The sequence below is a fragment of the Hoplias malabaricus genome, chromosome 1 (assembly GCF_029633855.1).
Source record: "Hoplias malabaricus isolate fHopMal1 chromosome 1, fHopMal1.hap1, whole genome shotgun sequence".
Classification (NCBI taxonomy): domain Eukaryota; kingdom Metazoa; phylum Chordata; class Actinopteri; order Characiformes; family Erythrinidae; genus Hoplias; species Hoplias malabaricus.
Genome location: NC_089800.1, coordinates 59,980,724 through 60,001,209, shown reverse-complemented (window position 1 = coordinate 60,001,209; position 20,486 = coordinate 59,980,724). Strand labels below are relative to the sequence as shown.

The window sequence follows — 20,486 nt, the reverse complement described above, 5'->3', positions numbered from 1 at the left end:
GTGTGTAGGTGTGTGTGTGGGTGTGTGTGGTATTAAATGATTTATGGAGGTTATGTTTGAGTTGAGCTTCACCTGAATCTCCTTGCTCAGCGCGTTGATCCAGGCATCAACAGTCTTCTTTATTCTCAGCTCCTCGCTGGCATCCCTGCAAGGCAGGACACAGGCCAGGCCTTCAGTATTCAGAGGCAACTCTCAAAAATCGTTATACCCTCACTCACACGGCTTTATTTTTCACCACTACAACCACACAGGTAAAAATCATTCTCAGCACAACAACTGTCTCAGATAGCCAGAAATTAATCAAGCTGGCGTTGCACCACTGTAGACACGACAGAAACAAGTTGTGAAAAAAAAAAATAACACAAGTTACTTTGGGTTAACTTTAGGCATAAACACAACACAGAGTGCAGCCAATTAGCTCTTCCATACATTCAGTTCACGAGTCCTAGAGATGACAATACTGCATTAATCACAATGAGGAGTGATATCTGCAGGCAGAGCTAATCTAAATGTGCCATATATCTTTTAGAGACACACAGGATGCTCTAGCAACCCCTTTACAGCACACATTATGCTAATGCCCTGCTGTCTGCTGGCCTGTTAGCCTGTCTCTGCATCACTTATTGCAGTGAATAAATCACAGACACGAAGGGGGAGAGAGAGTGACACACTCCATCCAAATGCCGATCTCTCTCCCACTCACTCTGTGTGTGGAGGAGACTACGCCAGCAGCCAGCCAGCGTGAAGTGTTCTCTTTCCTTTTTTCTCTTGTTCTTTCCTCCTCCTTTTCCTTCATTCTTTCTCCACATGTGCTTCAGGGGTAGAACGCTTAACACAGGAGGGCACACGAGGGTTGGAACCGGGAGTGTGTGAGTATGTGTATAGAATTTGGATTGTGCCGTGACAGAGATAACTCTCAAACACACACATATACACTCCCCTGCGTGGCTAAGGGAAGCCCACCATTGGATCAGACTGGCTCATTCAGATGCCAGGTGAATAGGGTTGTTTCTGGGCAGAGCAGACGGATTCTGCCTTGGTGCCAGAGTGAAGAAACAAACAGCTGGCCCTAGAGCTCACACATATGCAGCAAAAGCCCCCATCATCCACTACCAATCTTCAACAACAATACACATAGCCATGTGTGTGAGCACAGACACAGGCCTTCAAATATCTGGAGACGTTTGACCTTTAGTGGAAATCTGAACCCTCTCTGTATAATAACAGAATGGGCCTTTAGCATAAAACGAGATACATGCCGTTTATTTTCCCCCTTTCCATTCGTTTGACAAATATCACATTTCAGATAGCTTTATATCACTTTATTCATTCAGATTACAGAAGGGAAATGAATTACTATTATTTTACCATTATTATCACTTTAAGTTTGATCTCTGCTGATGTTTCTCAGGACACTGCTGATGATTACTACTACGAAAAATAATAGCAACAATTTCTCATTCTTTCATTTTGAATTCCTGACAGCAAGGCAGATGTGGGAGTAAGTGCTTGGATAAGCAGAATAAAAGAACAAATTTCACCAAAACACTGTCATAAATCTAGTAAGGAAATAATTGGCATCTGTAGATGCTTAGCTTAGTGTCTTTGTACAAGATCAAAGACATGAGGGTGTTTTTTTTCCTGAGAACTGAAACCATTTTGAGGCACTGAAACACGACACTGAGATGAGGTGAGGTCATCCTAGGTGGCTTTTTTGGACAGGCATGATATCTCTCTGAAGCACTAATCAGGTCGAACCCTAGCTCAGCAGCTTTATTTCTGCAAAAATCTCCTCCATATATAAGATACCAAACATGTTTAAAAACTCACTTCATATTCATAGATCTTTCAATGCCTTGACATGCATTAAAATATAAATAAATAAATAAATACATTTTTTTACAAACACTACAGGCATGTCATTGAAATAACTTCTTACTAAGGCCCAAGCCCAAATATAATATCCAAATAACCCTGATTCACTTATATGTTAATACTAAAATAAAGGATAAAATACTATAATAATATATAAAATATATGTAATATAATAAAGAAAATCTTTTTTGGTAAATTCGTTACAAAATTTTTGATGGGCATTGTGTACGTGCGTGCACACACACACACACACAAACACGCGAGCAGACACACACACACACCCTCACCCTTGCTCAGCTGGCCATGTAAAAAAGGTTCATTGATCCCTATTCTCTTCCTTCCCAAAAATAGCCCTACACTCACATTCACTCCCACTACATGTCTCACAAGCCACACACACACACACACACACACACGCTCTTGTGAAAGATTCTGGCTCCCATTAAAGACCTGTGTGTGTGTGTGTGCTTTGGCGTTCCTTAGTCTCTTGTCGAGTGTCTGCAGTGTGATGGATTCACCTAATCAGATGATGCTTGAAGACACTTGTGATTCCAAATGGAGCACAATTGATCCGAGCGCTCAAAATGACCTTCAATTAACCCTTATGGGCTGCTCGCCTTTTACACTGCCATGTTCCAGCTGAGGCTGTTTGAAGGAGAAATAAGAGGTGGAAAATGAGCTATAAGTAGTTTTTTTTAGTGCAACGATTCGTTCACATTCTCTTCACCAACATGAAAGCCATAATGACTACACTAGCGAGAATAAAGTGATCCAAAGAAACAACATTCTTAGACTTTCAAAACAGATAGCTGCTTTTATAATCATTTACCATCTATGCCTGAAGCGAGAAACACAGTTAAAGGAGTCTAAAATGCACTATACTCAGAGATGGGGCTCATTATCATGCTGCAGTTGCACAGTAAATTGCAAAGAATTATTCAAGATTACTGTGTGTAACTTACTGATTTGCCTGCTGCTCTTGTCAAGCTTCAAATTATGAAACAAGCCTTGATCATTTAATAAAGAGAGTCATCTGTAAAGGAATCAGGAAAGCAGTGCTGTAGATTAAATCTGAAAGAAGTGATTAAGAAGACTGCTAAACTTTTGGTGCTCAGCAGAAGGTGTGAGATCAGTTGTGAGGTCAACAGCAGATCTCCTGGTCTGGTCAATAGTTGTAATTACGCCAGAAAAAGCAACAAGTGCTCTCAGTAAAAGAGTGGACACAAGGGACAAATGAAGGGAAAAAATTTGTGTGAGGGCTCTTTAATCTTCAGGTTGAACCTGTTGTCCTCTGTGTTTCTACTTTCATGTCCACAATTGAAAATTACCCTCCAGCAGATGAGTGACTGTGAGAATGTAAAATACAGATAACTGAAAGAAATAAGAAATGGCAGAAATGTCCTCAAACTTAAGCACAGCAGAGTTCAAGAAGCATCTCCAAGTTATAGCCAAAACGTGAAGAGGAAAAGGCGGTCTCAACTACCCGCTGAATTATGCAACATGCTTCATGGGATTTTCAAAACAAGCGGTGACTATAATTACAAAGTAATTCAAAGTTGGATGGTGCTCTTTTTTTACTCCAGAGAAAGGTGGGCTACAACTTTTTTAGCTATGAAGCATGATGAAGAAAAGGTTTGGAACTTTCAGGTTTGCAAATGGCTTCATTAATAATTCAGTGAAATGGATAGCAGGGATAAAATCCTGCTTCAGCCTCGTTTTGCAATGTCAGAAACCCAAATGAATGAATCCATCAAGCCAGGCACATAAGGCGTGATGAGAAGCGCTTCCCCTCCAGCGTGGAGGACGGCGGGACGGCGGACCCCTCGAGGAGGAGAGTGGGGACGAGCGAGCGGCGTCTGGCTCTTCCATCCCTGTGACCTTTCAGTGGAGGAAAAGATCAAAGCCATTACAGCAGGGAGCGGCAGCCGCATCAATCAGCATGTTTATGTTTTCATGCTCACACGTTAGGAGTCGGGCTGATTGTGCCTGCCATTTTGGAGACAATTACCATCGGGCCTGACATTTTTAACTGAGGGGTTTGGGCTTGAGGGGTGTCAGAGGGGAGCCACTGAGCTAAAACCAGACCCCACAGATGTTTAACTAAGGTCCAAAGCTCTAAATTAAATATGCTCTAAGAAAATATTCAGAATAACTTTTAGCAGTCAGCATTCAATGCCTCGTAGAAACAAAAACTTGAGACACTTAGCATTTTTAAAAAAATGTTTGTGTTAATGATCTGGATAATGAACATATTGGAAGAATTTAAAATCTATTATACTTTCTTCAAAGAAACTTTTTGAATTATTTTGTAAGATGCATTTGCTATTGCCAGAAATACACACACACACACATTATATATATATATATATATATATATATATATATATATATATATATATATATATAGAATATTAATTTCTTTTCTCACATATGCTACAGCATAGAATTTATTACATTAAACGGCCAAAATGAAACATCGTGCCTTTGTTACATCCATTCTTACACTCATTCACGTCCAACAGTGGTGGCATAACAGCCTACAGAGTGTGATTTTTTTGTTTAAAGGCAAAAAAACCCCTCTGATCACACATCTTGAAGATGGGAAGATAGCTGCTTTGAGGTGGACATTAAGGGTGGACTGTTATAAAAAGGAAACAATTAAGCATGCTAATGCAGAAGGAAGCTACACTGTGAAGATGAACATAATGTTTGTACTTATTATGCTCTTCATCAGTGGCTCTTTTTTAATCATTGTGTGGGAGAGTTTCTAATGGTCCTAATAGTCTTGTGTATTTTTGTAAGATGTGCTGGGTGTTATACTGAGAGTACACTCACAGATGAAATACAAACATGCAAAATCATTCAGTCTGATGAAGCCGAGGGAAGTAATGAAGCTCTAGAAAATGTAATAGAATGTGTCTGTTTAAGTTGTGGCAGACTAAAAGAAAAACTGGATTCCACTTAAAAGTCATATTGGAAGAGCTAGTGCGGTTCTTTGACAAAAGTGGCACCTAATAACTTAAAGATTCAGAGCCGTAGAGTGTGTGTTCACTGTGATCTTGCCCAGCCTACACACTGATAGAGCTCTCAGCCACAGGAGAGCCAGTGGGCACCATTACCACCCCTCCCCTCTTCACTCTTCAGTATCATCAGCAGCAGACAGCAGTCCTGGGGCAGCCTTCTCCATTTCAGTTTTTAAACTGCTGCTTTAGCACTCTGCCGGCTGCTCCAGCTCTCCTCCAGCGGCTCACGCCCAATCCGCCTCTCGCCGCATCACAAACCATTAGCAGCGGCTCGCCTGGGGGAGCCGGCCTAATGTCACATTGAGAGCAGGCTGAGTGCTCAGATTGAGCCTGACCTCCTGCTATAAAAGCCTCTGCGCTGCTCCCACAGAGCGACTAAGGCAGCGGCTCTCTCATCCCCCCCGACAGTCCGCCTCATTCCGACTGCCGCTTGCTAAAAGCCACAAACAAACAAAACCTCCATGGAGCTCACAGTGACATAATCTATCAGTGATATGGCCGGACACACAGCAGCGTGCTGCAGCCGAGCTGGAGTCAGAATACATGATGCCATGAGATTTGACAGTGCTTCTGCTTTTAGTATATATCATATTTATGCTGCATATCGGCCCTAAACGCACTCACAACACAGATTGCATGTTCTCTCAGACAGTCGAAGATTACTAACTGATAGGCAACTGAACTGAAGGCCCTTCAATTGAGTCTGCAATAACCCAGAAGGTCCTTGGTGGTACAAAAGCAACATTTTCTGAAGCAAGTTCTGATGATAGCCATTTAAACTCAGCTTGAAAATGGTCAATGTATATAATGACCCTGGCAAAAATGACAGAATCTCCACAGTTAGAGGATGTGTACCCTGGTTTTTGACTTCATGAACAAATCATACTACACAAAATATTCTGGATTTATAAATTCTTAAACTCAATTAATTTATTTGGTGGGGGGGGGGGTATAAATTGCATTTCTAAAACAAATTCCAGCAAAGGTCTTACAATAAAAATTAGCCTTACAGATTAAGGGAGTGCAAACAGCAATGAACATGTCCTGAACAAGAGAGTTATCTACTGAAAAAATGGAAAGAATTAGGCAAAAGTGGTCATTTTCTGACAGCTGTGTTTGGTCCAACTATTAACAAGATGAGAAGGTTATTAAAGAAAAAACTTGAGCATTGGGGACGTCAGAATGTCAGGAAAGAAAACTCAACTTAAGATGAAATGGCAATATGCCTTAAATTAGAATATGTGCACCCAGGCAAGTAAAAAATAAACGGGTGGAAACCATGGGAGACTGTTTGTGAGAGAAATGTTGAAATTTGCTTAACGATGTTAAATATATAGATGGAAAAGCTAAATGAAATCCAGCACACACACATGAACAGAAGACGACTAGGTTAGAGTGACTGGACGAAAGTGATGAATTATGAATTTGCTTTGACCAAAAAGATGATGACGGAATCTCTGTGCTGTTCAAATAATACGTATAAAGATGACACCTGGAATAAACTTAGAATTTCACCACTCATTTATGAAACATGATTCCTTAATCATTTCCTTGATATTTAGCGATAACGTAAATATTTCCTTTACTTTATCTGCCAAAAAAATGCCATTCAATGGCATGCAATGCAGCCAGAACGTCACTGGACCAAGACAGCCTTAGAATTTCCCAAATAAAGTAAGTCCCAAAAATATGAACCACAAAAAATGTATAAGATACATCAGAAAAAAGCCCAGACGTCTACACTTTACTGTAATAGGTTGCACCCAGACGCATTGAGTTTAGCACTGGTCTCCATGAAGGTGACAGATAAGAGGCCCTCAGATATAAGACTGGTGATTCCAATACACCGTTTCTAATGCATGTTTTTTGGGGGTTTTTTCATGGTGTATAAAAATAGTTACACCCTTAACATGTCCACTGTGCTGGTGACTTAAGGTGGCAAGCACAGGACCTTGACTTCACAGGTGAAGTCTACAGAGTGAGAGAATGCAGGCTGGAGCTGAGGTGGATAAAGGGCTCCACTGACAGCCGCCAATCATGCTGACGGTTCCGTTTGGCTTAGCCCTTTCCTGCCTGGAGTGTGCTCTGAGGCCAGCTGTCAATCAACATCACATACAGGGCTTGACGCCTGAGCGCATCTGCACAGCAAGAAGTTTCAGAAGCGGAAAACAAATTCAGCAAAAGCACAAAGTTCCTCAGCTATCGTCAAGAACATGGATAGCTCATTGTTGAGACGTAGAGAATAAAGCTTAAGCATTGGGTTGACATTCTTTCAATGCCGTCATAAATCCCCTGGCTTCACACTTTTGAAACTGTATGCTCAGTTGCAACTTCTCATCATTTCATATTAAGGCTACAGGGCACTGTTAAATATACCTGTTTTTAGACAGTGCCTCTAGTTGTGTATGAAGCACCTCTCCGTCCTTGGCTCTCAAAACGGCCTGAAGGTTCTCCTCCAGAACTTTCCGGCTGTGTCTGACCTGCCTCAGGACACGCCCTGCATCCTCAAACATGGAGGCAGGTGGCTGGCTGTTCTGCAGTACACTAGGACAGGACAGTGGAGTAGCCTTGGAAGTGACCTTAACACCCTGTTCTGACGGCTAGAGGAGAAAAGAGACAGGAAGGGTGAGAAAAAGAAAAAGCAATTTGTGTAACTCATTTGCACCACAGTTACAATACACAGCAAAAGCAAAATCTTACACAACTTGAAGCCTCTTATGGTTTTTTGAAAGTGATTTAGTTTTTATAATGTTTGGTAATTTGAAACAGACAAGTAGTCTAATTTTTAAAGACGTATGAAAAACTCAGATTACAATGATTTTACTTAGTGTTTCATTTACTCCACCAGTGTCAATCTACTGTTAAAGGACCAGGATGCCGTTTGTAATGACACTTTTTTTTTTTTTTTTTTTAAGTACTTACATTTTCACATCTCTTCATAACAGAACAGTTTTAATGTACTTGACAGGCAAACAATGTGCGAGAATGCAGCTGTGACAGAAATTATAAATGGAGCCATTAAGGGAAGTGGCTATATTTTGGCAGAAGAGAGAACAGGAGGGGGAAAAAAGAGCATAGCTAATGTATAAAAAAAGATCTATCATTCAGTCAGAACTACTCACTGTCTTCAAGAAAAAAAAGACTGGAATGTAACTTAAACACTGGAATAAAAGCAATCTAACTCCCATGTTAGCCTTATGTCAGGGCTGTCTTATTCCCTGCATTTTTCCCCCAATAGCAAACCTGTCACGTTCCTTCTCATCGAGCTTGTGTGTGTGCTGAGCTGCGGGACCTTGGCTGTCTCTCGCTCTCATCCTCCCCTGAATATAAATCTATCGGAGCTCCATAAATCCTTTACCAAGACGAGCACACCCTCCTCACCTTGACACGGCTCTCTCCACCCTCAGCCTCTCTCCTACCAAACCCTTCGTGACTGCAGGTGCATGCCTGCAAATTTCTGAGGCTTGTATTTCAATGTCATTCCACAGCTGTGTTTTCGAAAGCTGTTAAATTAGCCACATTACACTGAAGTAAGGCAGCATCAGCACATTTGCTGGACATTCTGTTAAACATACAAGTAAATGGGTGTTTTTTGTTCAAATGGGTAATGCGCCAATTCACATAATTCAGAGTGGTCGCGATACATTGAATGGCTTACATTCGTACAATTGAAGTAAAGCCTCTCTAGACATGGTAGCAATTATAGACCCTTAAGTAAAAAAAAAAAAAAAAAACATGTCTAACAAAAGGCAACCTGCAAATGCCTGTTTGCTGTGTTTAGAGAGGTGTGACACAGCGTGGATATGTATTTTTAGAGGCATTGTTCATTCATTCTCTCGGCCCAGGTGTAAAAGAGAGATAACGGTGCTGATTTATCTGTAAAGTCTCTGTGTAACAGCAGCAGCTGAAACTGCAGGATACAAAGGGTGCCATTGTGCCTGTAAGATTGTTGTGGACAGCGTGCACAGACGGCATGGAGGAAAAAGGCTTGTAACTTGGGCACTGCAGAGGCTGGGGTTGCTATGGGAACCTACCATGGAAACGGGGGATAAGGGAGGAGGAGGGGGCAGGGTGGGGGGAGCGGGGCGGCTGCTCCTGCTGCTACGGCTCGCCTCGGCACTCTTCACAGGAAATGCATCAGCAGTCTGAGAGAAAGAGAGAGCACACAGAGCCAGGGGCTGACTGAGAGACAAACACTGCTATTACTAAACAACAGAAAACCTGCCACTGATTGAAAAAAAAATGCATAGAAGCATGAATATATGTATGATTTCATGTGTGCGCATTCAAAAGAAGGATCTAATTATATATCATCACACTATAGCAATGGAGTACAGTAGGCTACATGAAGGCTCCTTAACAGACAGGTTTCCTCCAGAGTTGGACTCTGCATCGTTTTGTTTTCCCGATTCTCATGAAAATAAATCAGTCAGTAATGATCTAATCAGGGGCATTAAAAACGTGTTTGTTTTATATAAAAAAATAATAATAAATCACAATTCCAAGCCTTTTGGAGTAAGGAAATGAATGTGTGAATTTCCATTTTCAGTGAACCATGATTCATATACTCAGACACAAACAAATAAAGCACTAAGGTTAACTATTTAATGCTTTTAAGAACTGCTGAGGCCAAGAAAGTGATACCTTCTAGTCCAGCGTTTCTTTTTACCAGAGTGAATATGCATATAGGCTTTCAATTATAGCACAGAATTAATAAATAAATAAAAAATAAAAGACCATACCAAACTGTAAATTAGTGACTGTTGCCACCAATCACATTAAGTAGGCTAACAGTCTAACAGTTCAGCTCATATGTTTTGCACACCAGATCGGCTCTCGTTCATCAGCCAGATGGAAGGAGCATCTCTGATCGCATATTTATAACAGAAGTCTGCCGATCCTGATCTGCAGCCGATCGATCTTTCCATCCATAATTTATTGCACTTCAAAGCCATGTATGGTATCTCTGAGACGCTGAGGTCAATGAGGGACACGCAGCTGCCATGTGCTGCAGTAGGCTCCTCACCGTGCAGAGGGTGTGTGAGTGACATTCCATTAAAACAGACCAGGTGCCGAGAGTGCAGGGTGACGAGGCTCTCTCAGCTCCAAGAGAGACAGACAGACACACACTCACACTCACACACACACACACTCCTGGGCCTTTCTGTCAGTGGCCAAAGAGCATTCAAATCCTGCATCCTCAATTATATGCTAATGTGTCATTTGCTTTGTGTTACATTATTCTTGGCCGACGGAATTTTTCAGCCGCAGATGAGGCGTGCCTGGAAACTCAATGGCTCAGTGAGGGAAAGGGTGGGGGTGATTGTAATAGATGGAAACAGGCAGCGGCACATTTGGTCGAACGAAGAAGTGCTGTAATTTATTAGCGAGGGAGTGAGAGAAAAGAAAAAATTGGAAAATTGCTGTCTGGTCACTGAGACACAAGGCGTGGGGTTGGAGTCTCAGCTTGATTTCATCAGCGCCCTCCTCCAATTAGATTACCACTTCCTAAAGCACAACACTGGAAATGACATTGGCCTGTTTTAGGAGACAAGGAACCTGCAGATCAGTGTGAGGAGACAAATCAACATGGCAACGTGCTACTGGGAAGGACAGGGATGTACTTTCCTAGTGTGGGCAACTAACCAGATACAGGAGCAGACTGTACTGACTAAACTGGCCTGACCAACAATGGATGTTTTTCAAAATGAAAATTTATGATATCATTAGCAGCTTGAGACTGAGAATATTATCACTAAAAGAGAGAATGTCACATGGAGGACAAGGTAGAAAACTAAAAATAGTTGAGATTCATTCATTTATCACCATATAACCAAAGCATGGTGCAACTTGACATTAATTTTCACTCATCAGTAGGTCTCTGAAACAAGCGGAGAAATTCTGTTGGAAACTTGGATTCAATCAATACCACACTGTTTGACAAATTGGGTGAAACACTCTAAAATTAGTTAAAAACTCAGTTTTCAAACCTTAATGTTAATTAATTGTACTTTGCTACTCTTTAAAATAATCACATTAGCACGCTCCTTCATTTTATTTGGTTTTGCAGTCAACCATATTTGTGGAATAAATCTCATCGCTGAAGCATCCACGTTTGCATGCCCCTTTCAGTTGGGTTACTGCTAAGAGGCACAGAATGGCATGTAAACACCACATAAGGGTTAAAGCCCTCCTTCAGTGCATTAGACATGCTTACCCTGAGCAAGCTTCTCATCTCATCTTTGATTCTGCTCAGATCGTGCAGCATGGCATTTGCCTGCTGTACGGTGGAACTGGAGCCTTCTGGCGCTCCCTGGGTCATACAGGTCACGTTCTTCAGACCGGCCCGGATGTCCTGCTTACCAGGAGGCTTGGTCACAGCATCAGCTTGTTCCTCTGGCCTACCCCTTCCAGTGGAGTAGAGGAACGCTTCTGGTTGGTTTTCTCTGAAATAAGAAAGATTAAGTTGGGTCATGTCTGCCTGCAGTACATTTATAAAACAGGCCTTATTCAATGCTGCTAATATCTTCAAGCTGTTAGTACAGAGAGAAAACATGGTTACACAATCACCAGACATGTAGAAGCTCCTTTCTTGACTTTTTATGTTATCTACATGTCTCAAAAGCTGAATTATGAGGTCTGAAAATCCACATGGAATGGTGAAGCTATTCATTATTACGACTGGCGCCGGGGGTGGATGGGGACTGGGGAGTTTTCACATCAAATCAATTGCACCTTAGAAAGCACTCAAGCAACAAAAAATCAATTGCAGAGTCCACAGTAGATGAAAGTTAGGGTGGGGGAGTTGCCGTTATGAATATGAAGGTCAGCTAAAGGACAGCGGGGCCATCCACCAGTGAGGATGTTCAGTCTACGCCCTCTAAGCGTGCTGAGGGACCAGTTCTGGAGTTGCCCTCTGTGTGCACTCTCTTTTGTCTGTCTGAATAGCTTAGTGTTTACCCTACATTTCGCATGAGCAGTGTTAGGCGTAAAACTGAAATCAGCTAATATTGAAGCTGAAATATGTATTTATCCTGGCATGGCATCGCGATGTAATAAGAGGGCCCGGAGGCCCTGAGCGAGGGGGTTCACCAGATTCTAGCCAGGGGCCTTCAGTCTGCACTGTTTTCATAGTGTAGGGTTGCCAATTCATCTAACATTACTGTGAACTCCATGTCTCCAACACTGCTGCGCTTGTCTACCACCCGGGCAATTAATCACACAGAGGCGCTTTCCGTTCGCCAACATCATGCTAACCGATTCGAAACGATACAAAGACACTTTCTAGGCTGGTGGTTATTTCCCTTCTGACAGGAAGACAGAAAAAGAGCCCATTTAGAAATGATTTCCAAATCTGTCACTCACGTGGCGAGAGCAGCTATTGCTGTACCACTGACACTACAAAATTGCTATCTGTTACACTCAGGACACTCAATGCTAAGATGCCAAAATTCATTAAATGTAATATCGGTTGATGTCCCTTTGTTGATCTTCACAGACTGCTTGTCCAACACACTCGTATCAGGCTATAGCCTACCTTGTGATGGCCTACCATGCCTACCTCCTTCCTCAGCAATATAAACACAGGAAGTCAGTCAAGTGAAAATGAACATGTGAGAAAAATAAAGAGCTCTTAATGGCTTATTTACAGAGAGGAATAATGTTTGGAACCAGCAGGTAAAACATGGCCGTATTTTGTCAGGTTGTCTAGACTATAAGATTACTTGAGATGGAAATTGGACAAATGTGGATTTGTGAGGATGTGAGGTAAGAGATTAAATATAGGCAACAGGCAAGAAAAATAAAGAAGGGTGGAAACAGGATAAACGGGAGAATGTGGTGGACACAGAGAAAGGGGGAATTTGAAAAGATGTCGGGATGGTGGAGAATACAAAAACAGAAATAGAAGGTTGGTCTCTATTTCTTCCCCAGAGATTTTCTCCCGGTGCTAAAGGTCAAATCTGAGAGACACAGACAGCACCCAGTCTGCAGGGCTCGCCGTACAGCTACAGCCAAGTGCAATGACACAGCATTCACTCCGTCAGCTGCTCCCAGTATTCCCAACTGAAACTGAAGGAAATGTAATGAAAGTGTATTATATATATACTATCCATTAACACTGTACTAACAACATGCCTCAATCATCACCCACTTGGCACAAAACCCTTCTAAAGGAGAAGTTTACAATTAAGAAATGTAGTCTGCACACTAATTGCTAAACTGTTAATTTGGTTCCATTACTCACTGGGCATTTTGTAGGGATGCACTGACATTCTGGTCCGATTCCGATATACAATATTGTTAATATCTGCCGATATACACATTTATAAAATACAGAAAGATACCCCGGGTTAACAGTATTGACAAACGTAACACTTATTTGCATAACATTTTAACTTTCAACCAAATGTATGCAAACATTAAAATGAAAGGTGTCTTCTGAGAAAACTGTTAGTTGTTAACTGTTACCTTACAGAGACGTACCAGCTTTAAACGCTTTTTAAACACATTTTAAATTAAATTATAGATAGGTTATGGGTTCGATTCCTGCTCCGGGTGACTGCCTGTGAGGAGTGTGGTGTGTTCTCCCTGTGTCTGAGTGGGTTTCTTCCGGGTGGCTGTCTGTGAGGAGTTGGTGTGTTCTCCCTGTGTCTGCGTGGGTTTCCTCCGGGTGACTGCCTGTGAGGAGTGTGGTGTGTTCTCCCTGTGTCTGAGTGGGTTTCTTCCGGGTGACTGTCTGTGAGGAGTTGGTGTGTTCTCCCTGTGTCTGCGTGGGTTTCCTCCGGGTGACTGTCTGTGAGGAGTGCGGTGTGTTCTCCCTGTGTCCGCGTGGGTTTCCTCCGGGTGCTCCAGTTTCCTCCCACAGTCCAAAAACACACGTTGGTAGGTGGATTGGCGCCTCAAAAGTGTCCGTAGGTGTGAGTGTGTGAGTGAATGTGTGTGTGTTGCCTTGTGAAGGACTGGTGCCCCCTCCAGGGTGTATTCCCGCCTTGCGCCCAATGATTCCAGGTAGGCTCTGGACCCAATGCAACCCTGACCTGGATAAGCGCTTACAATTAATAAATGAATGAATGAATATCCTCAAACTAATAAAAATATTAATAATAATTAAATGAAAGTTAATATAAAGCAAAGGATTAAACACAAATAAATACCAGTAGACCTATAGCAATAGAACTACTCTACAATACAGCAAAATAGAAATGAGATCATCAGCACTGCCTTTGTACTTCTTCATGCTGTGAGTGGGGGAAGAATCTGAGCCAATTTTTAATCTAGATGTTCATTGGCCTACTTCTTTTTCTTTTTTTTTTTTTTTGTCACCCAGTCTTTTTCTGGCTTAAAATATATGTCAGCAATTATCAGTCTGAAATATCACCAAAATCAAAGCATCAGGCTGATGCTGCTAATCGATTTAATAGCATTTATCTGCTGATACCAATATAATTCTGATATAATTGTGTACTGCTACTTGTTTGCCGTGTAACTTCAATGTCGAGATAAAGTGAAGTGGACTTCTGACACCAAACACAAACGGGCTGTTTGACCAGAACCAGAGATGCTTCCCTTATGTCCATCAAACTTTCTGGTGAGGCAACCTGGTAGCTTTCATTACACTTCTACTAAAGGTAGCACACAGTACATTTATAACACTTCTAAACTGCCTTTTTTTAGTGTGGATAAAAACAAAACATATGTTTACCTTAATTTTAAAAATTGCTACAATGTTACGTATTTTATATAAGAACTTTAGGAAACATCAGTGAAAAATATAAAGAATGGTATGTGTCCAAAATATTTGTTTTAATCAATTAGCAATTATATAGCGGGGATGATTCAGCATCATAAGGAATGTTATAATTATAATTGCCCTGGTAATGACGAACAATATATGTGATATGTCTTTTAAACATCTGTTAAGCCTAAAATGACATAGTTTGATGCCTTCTCTTGAAGTCTCTTGGAGTCACTAAAGCAGTTATTCTGTTTATTAGGATGTATTTTTCCATATAAACATATGCTCACAGTGAAAATTGTCTATATCCACTGATAAGTCTGGATAAGCTAATATATGGCTGATATATAGTTCTTTATTGCAAGGGCTCAACTGACCATTGTGAAAACACACACCCGTGCGCTGTGCCTTACGCTCACACACAGGTCTACACATCTCACGCTACTCTACACAGAGCTACACATTCATTCTGCACTCAAAGAGCAGCCAGAACAATCGCAGTTTAAATCAAGCAGAAGGGCTGAAGGTGGACAGAGGACACTGTGGAGAGCACAAAGCTTTGTAATGCAGCTAGATGCAGAACTCCGTCAAAGCCCTTCAGGAGTGCATCGGATTTCTTTTAAATTAATTTTTATAAACTTTAAACAAAGCACAGATGCACATCATATAGCTCACTCATTACCTGTGCTGAATAACCTGAGCTGTTTACAACAGTGTAATGCTATTATGAGAGAAAGTCATCAAGGGGGCATTTGTGTGCTTTTCCAGCTCAATGACAGTTAACACAGCCTGATATAATCACATGCAATCTTCTTAATTGCCTGAATGTGCAAGATGTGAATTCTAGACCAAAACGCTGGAATTCTCTCAAGGTTAAATGTGTGATGTTGAAAAGGCTGCATTAACCCGAGCGCATGTCGCGTTTGATCTGCAGCTAGGCAGACAGACAGCACTACAGGCTGAGGCATTAGACAATCGTCTCATCAGAGAAGCTATTCTGTCCTCAGGTTTCCTCTGCTGACAGGAAGTGCCGAGAGGAAGCGGCTGTTTTTTTGCCTTCTAGGGGGGCTTGGCTGATAAATAAACATGAAGCCCCGAGAGGTGGTGCGTGGCACGGTGGGTGCCCTAATATATTCCACACAGCACGCTGCCTTCAATCAGCTTTAAGATGCCACAAAAAGGAGCTAATCCATTTGAAGAGGGAGAGCGACGGAGGAGATGCCAGGCTTTTTGATCTCACTCAAATTGATTAGGGTGTAGATACAGGCAGGCAGGGCGAGCAGAATGCCCCTGCAGAGGTCACGCTATGCTAATGTCTCCTTCGCTCGGGAGAAAGACAGGGAATTCTGCCGGTATTTCTGAACTCGTCTCTCTGGCGGATGTGCTGCCATTAACGAGCTTCTGGGCACGTGCTGGCGAGACAGCGTTGAGGGTCATTAAAAAGCAGGACAGGTGTGCTTTTTATAGCTTAGCAGAGAGATGGGGGATTTTAAAGTCAGCTCTAGTTGAGCCGTTTGCGTTGGGAGCACAAGTGTGCAATCAATAAAGAAGGCTGCTCTGATTATACTTAATAGTTATGAGCAAGACTGTCCTCGTTTCACATTTTGCTATTGATTTTCAGTCCCTTCTCAGCAGAATGCGGAGCGTTATCAGTGTGCCACACATTTTCAGTCATCCCTCAAGATAAGAATCGCGATCCCACCTAACATTCAACTCAAGAGTGCACACACACTCGTACACAACCTGGAGAGGACGCACAAGGACATGGCAGATTGAATTTCCCGACACTTAGCAGCCCCTCCTTTTACAGAAGGAACAACACTCTATCCGCCATCCCAAAGCCCAAATCAAAAATAGGGCAGTGATTTTTTTTTTTTAAGAAAAAAAAAAAGACAGGGAAAAAAAATTCCTATTGAAGACTTCTCTCCACCTCCTTTTGTCTGTCACTGGGTGCGTGGAGCATAGACAAGAAAACTGACTCTCTCAGAAAGCAAGTAAAAAAGAGAGGAATGCTGGAAAAGGAGGAAGGGCAGGGTACCCTGAACTGAAGCGCAAAAAAGGCTTCAGTTACCATGGCAGAGAAAGAGAGAGAGCTTCAAAAGCTGTGTGTGTGTGTGTGTGTGTGTGTGTGTGTGTACAGATGCTGCCAGTTCAGATTCCATTCACAAGGTGGCGAGTAAATGTCAGAGCAGGTACTCATTGATGTGCACGGTGCCACACACAGAGAGAGGGAGACAGCAGTAACAAAAAAACAGCAGGGCCTCTGTCTGCTCGCTTAAATTGGAAAAAGGACGGCATACTGTTTCACTAAGGCCCGATCATTATTCAGGGAGAGAGACATAAAACTGATGCCTTTTATAAAAATCCATGACACTGCCAGTTTCACAGAGACCTTCGCGCGAGTGCTGGAAGCTCAGGTACGGTAGTAAAACGTGATGATGATGATGGTAAGCACAGCGACAGGGGGTTGGTTACGGGAGTCTGAGTGAGTGGGTGGGAATATGGAGGTGGATAACCGTGAAAAAGAAAAAAAAATCTATGCAGTAGCCTAGTATCAACCAATCTTAGCTCATGAGCAGCTGAACATTATAGATTGATGTAATCTCAGGTTCCTGACTGACTCTTCAGCTAATTAAAGCCTTCAGGAGCATCACATAAGTGTTTTAGAACAGTAAAAAATCATGTTATCTTAAATTTATAATAGAAAAGATCAAAGTTAAGCTAATGCTGACGTTTTTATTGCTGAACGTTTCCTGTTTTTGAATTACTTAAAAACATAAATATATTTCAGATTAGAATATTGTGTCTACTTCATATTCATTCATTCATTCATTATCTGTAACCGGTTAACCAATTCAGGGTCGCGGTGGGTCCAGAGCCTACCTGGAATCATTGGGCACAAGGCGGGAATACGCCCTGGAGGGGGCGCCAGTCCTTCACAGGGCAACACAGACATACACACATTCACTCACACACACGGACACATTTGAGTCGCCAATCCACCTACCAACGTGTGGTTTTGGACTGTGGGAGGAAACCGGAGCACTCGAAGGAAACCCACGCAGACGCGGGGAGAACACCAATTTAGTTTCAGATATCTTAAAATATATTTGAGATATCCATAACATAGAGGGAATTTAAGATATCTTTAATTGGAATTATGACTAGTCAGAACAAAAGGCAAGATATCTCTAATTTACTTTCTGACTAGTTATAATTTAATTGTACATATCTGAAATGAAAGTTTAAGATAGAGCGGGAATCGAACCCACAACCTCCAGGTCCCTGTGTGACTGCGACACTACCTGCTGCGCCACCGTGCCACCCTCTATTTCATATTGCTTAAGTAAAAGAAAGAAAAAAAGAAAAAATATCTTAAATATTGATCATGATTCACGACATAAACTGATGTTTGACTGCAATCAATAACTTTAATATGTATTTGTATTTAACAAGTTGAAATGGGAATACCTCAATGCCAAAGTTAAAAAAAAGGCTATAAAAAACATGCATAATGAAGATAGTGTTAATGAAATATTAATCTAATATCACACCCCAGAAATGAGTCCACGTCCACTTTAGACTTTAAATAACCTGTTTACCAAAGCTCCATGCTGTGGTGGGAAGTGGCAGAACACACCTGTTCTGAGCTCTAAACGGCATGGCTGTTGTTTGTGGTTTACATTAGGCTGGAAGAACCGTCATCCATCATGCCAGCCAAGAACCGCACAGCTGCTGGGTGACCCTCTCTCTCATCTAAATGCCATCTCACACACACACTCACACAAGCACAAACAGCTTTGGAATAACCCAGCCATGACAGATGTGGCCTGGGCACCGCTGCTGGAGCTGACCACCTGATGCCTGGAGCCACACTACGAGCACGAGTGAATAAAGATCCCTCACACTCATTCATCTCTATTTTTGCAGGGAGCCCTGCCATGCTATTTCCAGCCCCTCATCACTTCAGCGCTGATGATTATTACACAGCACGTCTGGATGTGCTGCTTTACTTTGGTCGTGCTTCAAAATCATATTCGAAATAGCAACCGTGACAGGAGGAGATCTCTAACGGGAAGGGTTAAATGATGCGGTATGATAAACCCCGGTGCAGCATAGGACAATACAAACACTTATCCAGGATGTCCACCTGGTTTAAAGAAAGCCAATGCACAGGAAGAGGCAGGGGATAGAAAAGAAACAGCAGACTGCTTACAGAAGAGTACAGACTGAATAGAAGGCCAGTAGCTCAGGGCAGGCTGAAATTGGATATCCCGAATGGATGTTCGTTCCTTCTTTCCCAATGATAGAGAGGGGAATCTGGGGGAGAATCCTACAAATGTAATTTAAAAGCAATTTTGCAGGACAGGACAGGTGTTGGGCCTGGAGGAGAGGAGAGTGCTGCTGACTGCAATACCTAAAGTTATGAGGCTCATTGCCCAATCACTCTACTCACAATCCCTTAAGACTACACTCTCACCACGATACAGACTACACACAGTGAGGCCCCCCGGCTTGTGCTGAATTTACTGCTGGCCTTTCTTCGTGTTACCTTGTTGTAAGAGAAAAGATGCGTGGCTGTCAGGTACATTGTAATGTAAAACCATACTGAATAACTGAAGGAGAAATATAAATCCTATGAGCAAAGGAATACTACCAGTCAAAACTACACAGTAAATGCACCAGTGTTAAATCAACACTATTAGTATAGTGTTGATTTAACACTGGTGAATTTACTGTGTATACACCCACTTGACTGAATGCATGACAATGTTTTTTTTTTTTTTGTGGCTTGACCTATATAAACCATAAACCATTCTTTATGTAACTTTTGACAATGCTATTTAGGTCTAAACCAAACAAAACTGAAGAAATTCAGCATCAAACTTTCTCCCTTCATGTGTAAATACTGTTCCCATTCCCCACTGTAATATGAAAGTATAGTGGACACAGTGACATTTCAGCAGAATCAAGGTCATTGAGTGGGCTGCTCAGCGTTGCAGTGGGCAGTGTGTGTGGGCAGTGCTGACATTTAGTGTGGGTCCCAACACAGCAGGTTTCACCTCCCAGAAGAGCACCAGGCTGGGCTTTACTGCCACATGGTCCAAATCAGGAGACAGAACAGACAATGGAGAGCAACAAAACCAACATGCATTGTCCACCAACAGTTCAGAAAGCAGAGCAAGGAAATTAAAATTTCAATAAATTACACTTGAAATCTAACATATGCAAGTGGTATAAATAGCAAAAGCTAGTTATTAATCTTTCATATTTTAGGGTGTTATTGTGTTAGAAGATTCTGTTGAAATAATGATTTCACCATTTATTTTCCAAAGAATCATAAAAGCACATACTGTACTTTAGGTCATAACCAGCTGAAAGGTTTAGAACCTGACGAGTGCTGTCATCAGATTCCCCCAGGGTAGAACAGTTATTAATATTAACCTATTCCTCCCCTAAATAAACCTGCCTTGTCTGTAACGTTAAAAAGGAATTTCAGCAGTTGTGTCAATTTACTACATAACTGTAAGCAATAGTCAACCTGACAGATTCCTTTACAGTGATAGTGATACAATTGCAAACAACTGCATTTAATTTGAGTTTATATACGTTCAATTTTTAACGACAAAAATATGTTGAATCGGATAAAACACATTTTCAACATTTGTTTTAGATTAAAACATGAACATAGATTTATAAAAGAGCACTGTCTCAAGCATCAGGCTTCATTTTGAATTACTATTAACCACTGATTTACATCAAAACTGAGGGGAAAATATAACATTTATGTTACTGCACAATTATAAACATGTCCCCACATTCAAAACAAATGCTAACAAATTTAGAGGGAA

At 41.7% G+C, this 20,486-nt stretch overlaps 1 protein-coding gene across 4 annotated transcripts in view; it reads right to left on the bottom strand.

The window, feature by feature from the left end:
* The window catches only part of kiaa0586 (KIAA0586 ortholog), a 112,752-nt gene that overhangs the window by 59,338 nt on the left and 32,928 nt on the right, over positions 1–20,486 (bottom strand). For all 4 annotated transcript variants that reach the window (XM_066669084.1, XM_066669110.1, XM_066669092.1 and 1 more), the window contains 4 exons: positions 11,116–11,344; positions 8,933–9,043; positions 7,275–7,498; positions 73–145 (listed from right to left, as the gene is read on the bottom strand). In XM_066669084.1, coding sequence (XP_066525181.1) covers positions 73–145; positions 7,275–7,498; positions 8,933–9,043; positions 11,116–11,344 — 637 coding nt within the window. The remainder of the gene's footprint in view (positions 1–72; positions 146–7,274; positions 7,499–8,932; positions 9,044–11,115; positions 11,345–20,486) is intronic.